Source organism: Trichechus manatus, unplaced genomic scaffold (genome assembly GCF_000243295.1).
Source record: "Trichechus manatus latirostris isolate Lorelei unplaced genomic scaffold, TriManLat1.0 scaffold00065, whole genome shotgun sequence".
NCBI lineage: Eukaryota > Metazoa > Chordata > Mammalia > Sirenia > Trichechidae > Trichechus > Trichechus manatus.
This window is the reverse complement of record NW_004444001.1, coordinates 7,150,941-7,156,122: the sequence shown is the minus strand read 5'-3', so window position 1 is coordinate 7,156,122 and position 5,182 is coordinate 7,150,941. Positions and strand designations below refer to the sequence as shown.

The 5,182-nt window shown below is 53.4% G+C and overlaps 1 protein-coding gene across 3 annotated transcripts in view; it reads right to left on the bottom strand.

Moving 5' to 3' along the window:
- Positions 1-4,611, bottom strand: part of FOXP4 (forkhead box P4) — a 37,039-nt gene extending 32,428 nt beyond the window's left edge. For all 3 annotated transcript variants that reach the window (XM_004379437.1, XM_004379438.1, XM_012556431.1), the window contains exon 1: positions 4,390-4,611. In XM_004379437.1, coding sequence (XP_004379494.1) covers positions 4,390-4,611 — 222 coding nt within the window. The remainder of the gene's footprint in view (positions 1-4,389) is intronic.
- Between the last annotated feature and the right edge of the window lie 571 nt (positions 4,612-5,182).

The following is a 5,182-nucleotide window of genomic DNA, read 5'->3' as shown; positions in this document are numbered from 1 at the left end:
GCCCCGCGCAACCCGTGGACAATGGGAGTGAGCGATCCAGAGGCCCAGGATGCCTTTCAGTATAGCCGCCAGCAGCTCAGCCCGCCCCCACCCCACCTGGCTCAGCCCTCCTGGCCTCAAGTCCAGCTCTCCTCAGCCAGAATGTCCAGTCCAGCATCGAAGACCTCCCCAGGACTTTCACCTCTTCAAAGCTGTCACCCACTTCTCCCAGCCCTCATTGCCTCCCATCAGAGAACCAAAAGGGTGTTTGTGGGTTCCCTAGAGAAGCCCCCCTCCCTCTACTGGGAACATTTTCATACAGGTGAAATCAGATTAGGATAAAACACAAGAGCACCCTTCAAAGAAAATCATCAAAGAGGGCAAACTATGTAGGGGAGGGGGCAGTAGGGCAGGGGCTTTGCCTTGGTGAAGGAAGGGGACTGATCGGCAGCCGGTATGTCTATTGGGTCCAGGGTATTCTTTCAGAACAGCTGGGGGTCACCCTCCAGCTGGCCAGCACAGTGCCCAGCACAAATCAAGCTTCAATGCAAATTTGCTGAATGAATGAATGTTCCCAGGCCTGGTGCACTCCCCACAGCACCTTTTTCCCAGGGCGGATTCTCCATGAGGGGTGAGACCAGAGACTTGGTAAAAGCCCCAGGGACAGGGTGGAAGTGGTATGGCCCTGTCCCTCACCAACAAGGGGGCTGGGAGGAGGGAGCCAAAGCTGGGGCCTTGAACACAGAGATGGAGCAACCAACCTGGGACCCTCTCTCTAGTCAGGCCTGGCATGGCAGCCAAGCCAAGTCACCGCCTTCCACCCCCCCACTCCAGCCTCTGTTTAAACAAGCTTTGTTGCATGGAAACAAACGCCTGCTCTTGTTCCAAAGTGACGTGGACGCCCTCTTCAGCACTGTTTGTTTCGGCCTAAAGTCCCGTCACAGGCCTGACTTCTGACTCGCCCTGTTTATCTCCCTCTCCTCTGTCAACTCATTACTCCCAAATGCCAGGATTGCATTTCCAGGCTTGTTTACCCAGAGCAGAGAGACAGGGACCAACAGACAGACAGATGGAGGAAGAAGGGTTTGGAGACCCAAGCAGGGCACAGGAAGGAGGACAGGGCCACGGCATAGTCAGCAGACCCACTCACAAACCCTTTCCCCTAGAGGTCACAGTTGGCGCTAGAGTGGCTACTTAGAGCCAGTGGGGTATTTTTTGGTATAAGGAACCCTTTTAGGCTAAGAATGGAGTGCCCTCATTCACTTATCAAAAGGCATTTATTTAGCACCTATTATGTTTGACACCTTGCTCCTTCCGTCTCCTACAGGGGACTGCATGGGTGTCACAGGGGCAAAAAGAGGGTGCTCTGAGCCCTGAACTAGCACTGGAGAGACCAGAGGTCCACCTGCAGCCTTTATTATGTCACCTGGACAAGTCTGTGCCTACCTCTGGGCTGCCTCCTCATCTCTGAAATGGGAATAGTAATATCAGCCTCCCAGGGAGGGAAGGAGCCCTGGTGGCGCAACAGTTAAGTGCTCATCTGCTAACCAAAAGGTTGGTGGTTCAAACCACCCAGCAGCTCCACGAGAGAAAGACCTAGACATCTGCTCCCGTAAAGATTAAAAACCAAACCCACTGCCATTGAGTTGATCCTAACTCATAGCGAACCTGTAGGACAGAGTAGAACTTCCCCATAGGGTTTCCAAGAAGCATCTGGTGGATTCAAACTGCCAATCTTTTGGCTAGCAGCCGAACTCTTATCCACTATGCCACCAGGGTTGAAAACCCTACTCTGTCACATGGGGTCGCTGTGAGTCAGAATCGACCCAAAGGCATCCAACAACAACCATCACCACCCAGGGATGGGAGGTGATTAAATAACACAGGGTATGTGAAAAAAAGATCCGAACTACCAAACAGATGCAAGGTATTTGTTTATCCTCCAAGGACTTCCTGGTGGTGGCTGAGGTTGAGGGAGGAGAAACTCGAGGGGCCAGGCTCTCTTTCTTATAGTTGTGTTACCCCATGGATAGTCAGGAACATTTGTTGTTGGGGTACCAGAAATGCTACTCCTAAAGCTCCCCCCTCAAAGCCTCGTTCATATATTGAGTGGTGGAGGGATAGCCCACAGATGGTTTCATTTTAATTAAAATTTTGTAATTTTAATTTTGCAGGGTTCTTTTCATAGTTTGAAGCCAACAAAACCTTTTTTAAGTCTCAAATATTTTCCTTGGCCCTAGGCACTATGCCCATAGTGAGCCCAAATGGATAAAACAGCCCTCTGCCTGCCTCCCAATCCCCACCCCAGGCTCTTTGTAAAACAGATATAGGATTTTCCAGGACTTTGGGATATTCCCCAAAACAAACAGAAATAATGGGAACTTGGAATATAGATGGTAAAACATGGCTGGTGTGCAATGAAGAAGGAAGAAACCTGATCGGTACAGACAGTTCTCTCTCCCCACCCTAATCATCTCCCCAGTTTTCCAGATATCTATGTCTACTCTTGAAATAATTTTTTAAAAGAAACTCCCCAGTTTTGGTATTCTGCCCTGTTGTTGTAGGGTGCCGTGGAGCCAATTCCCACTCCTAGCTACCCCGTGTGATAGAGCAGAACTGCCCCACAGGGTTTTCTAGGCTGTAATCTTTACAGAAGCAGATCACCAGGTCTTTCTCCCATGGAGTGGCTGGGTAGGTTTGAACCACCAACCTTTCGGTTAGCAGCTGAGTCTTTAACCATTGCACCATTAGGGCTCCTTTACTACATTCAAAAATTTTCATACCTTTGCTTCCTAGAGGTGCGGGAGGAGAAGTGCTGGCCTTACAAAATGAGTGGACTTGGGGACTTTTGGTGATGTGTATTTTGTTATTATTTTGATAAAGGGTGGAATTTTGCCCTTGACCTTCTGTCCTCAGCACAGATCTGTAGGTCTTCCCCAGAGAACCTGCTTAAGGATGGCTTGGAAGATGCTGATAAACTCCCAAGGACCATCTCCCTGGAGGAATTAGACCCTTCTTGCTCCAGTCTCCACTGTTTCCAAGAGGAAGTGATTTTTAAAGTTCTCAATTCGGTTCATGTCCACACTGTGTCTAACCAGTATGTAGAGAGATTTCACACTTAAAATCTCATCTGATCCTAACAACCCTGTTCTTTAGGCGTCAAGAAGGCCAAGACTCAGGGAGGCCCGTAACTTCTTGGCCAAGGTAGCAGCCCTGGTAAGAGGCTGGCTGGGATTTTGCTCAGGTTTTTTCAATTCCTGCTTTAGTGCTGGCTGACCAGCTCAGTGCAGGGGTGCAGGGTTTCTGACGGTGCTACCTCCAGCCTGACCTCTGGCTCCTTGCTAAGGGCCCGTTAGGGGTTATAGAGTGGTAGCAGGACTGGAGGTGGGGATATCGAGGGTGCTGGGGAAAGAGCAGTGCTGTTGGGGAGGCATGAGGACAATATGACTACACACAGCTGTGCACACAAGACAAAGGAGTGGGGGCACCAGGCGGGGAGGCACATGCAAGACCCTGCTTTTCCGCATTCCCAGCAAAGCCCCCAGGGGCCAGTGCCATCAGCAGTGATTGGAGGAGCAGAGTCAAATAAGAGAAGGAGAATCCTAAGGCCAGGGCTGGCTGGGCCCGTTCTCCTAAACTTGTCAAGCATGATTCTCCCTTTTCCCCCGGGGTGGGACCGGGACCTGGGGCCCCTGCTCTGTCATCACCAAATCAGGCTCCCCACCCTAGTGTCTTTCACTCCCTAGAACTCCTGAACTCTGCAGTTCAGGGTGGGGATGATGGGGGTGGAAGAAGGCAAGGGGACCCAGATAGTCCTACCCCTGCCTACCTCCCTTGGCCTTTTCCCAGCTGCTTTGGCCCCTGGTGCCTGAAAGTAATGCCTTCACAGCTTGCCTCAAAGGTCCAAGCAGAGATGCAGGAGGCAATATTTTATAATACAAATAAAGTGAAGATACCCTTGAGTGCACAGTGATCACCCCCCCCACCCCCACGCACACACACATAAAGCAGAGCCTCTTTTCCACCCCAGAAACTTACTAGCCAGAGTGTTTGTCTGAAGCACAGGCACCCACCCCAAGAAGAACACCCTAAAGTGAGTAATCCTGGGGTAAGGGCTGACCCAGCATCTGTCTGTCCTTGTCGGCATTTCTGGAGCTGTTCCAAGCTCCTGGATCTCAGGCCCTCGAGTCCCAGTTCTGTCTCTTGGGGACGCTGTGCTGCCCTGGCCTCAAGGTGGCCACTGGAATGCGGAGAGCACAGAAGGGGTCCCTGGAGACTGGACCTTCTCAGGAATGTTAAAGTGAGGCTGCTTTGTGGAGTAGTGGCGCCCCAGGGGCCAGGCCGCAGTGTGACTTGGCCTGGCATGCCCCTCTCCCCCTCCCCAGACGCAGTGAGGGGCGCAGCTCCTACCTGTTGCTGCTGGAAGTGCAGCAGCTCCGCAGGGCTCAGCTCGCCGTTGCTGTCTGCGCCGCCGCCGGCAGCCGTGTCCCTGCCCGCACCGCCTCCGGCCGTGCTTGTGGCCCCGGCCCCACCACCACTGCCACCTCCATCAGCTTGCCCGGAGAGGCTCCCCACGCCGTTCTGACCGGACGGAGCCGACCTGATTGTCTCTGAGGCGGATTCCACCATCATGTCGCTCTAGCGGGACCTGGAAGGGGGAGGAGAGACACGGGGGAGGGGCTGAGGCTTGAGGCTGGACGGGCAGGGCTGGGTGCACCCAGGACAGCAACCGATGTCCCTCAACCACCACCTCCCCCCCACCCCCCCAACAACACAATCACTACCACTGAATCCCCACCGCTCCTGGGGCGTCTCCTCCTCCTCAACTTCCCAGAGGCCACTCCTGGGATCCCTTGTGGGGTGTGTCCCAATGTCACCCTTCCTAGGACCAGGTAAGGGGCAGCTCCAGACTGAAGCTGAGGCCACCCCAACATTCCCTCCCCCACCTTCCACCATATTTCCTCTACTTCTAAGAGACCCCAGACGAGGGGAGGGCAGGAGGAGACGACCCTCGGAATCCTAAACCTGTTCTAGCCTTGCCCTCCAGGTCTGGGGTTAGAGAGGGTGGCTTGAGCCACGGAAGGGGTAGGGAAGGGGTCCTGCAAGGACTTAAAGGCAGATGAGCTATTCCCTAGAGACCTACCATATTGTCGTGTCCTCCCGCACCCCCCCCCCTTAGGGCCTTTGTGTTTGTTCCCATCTA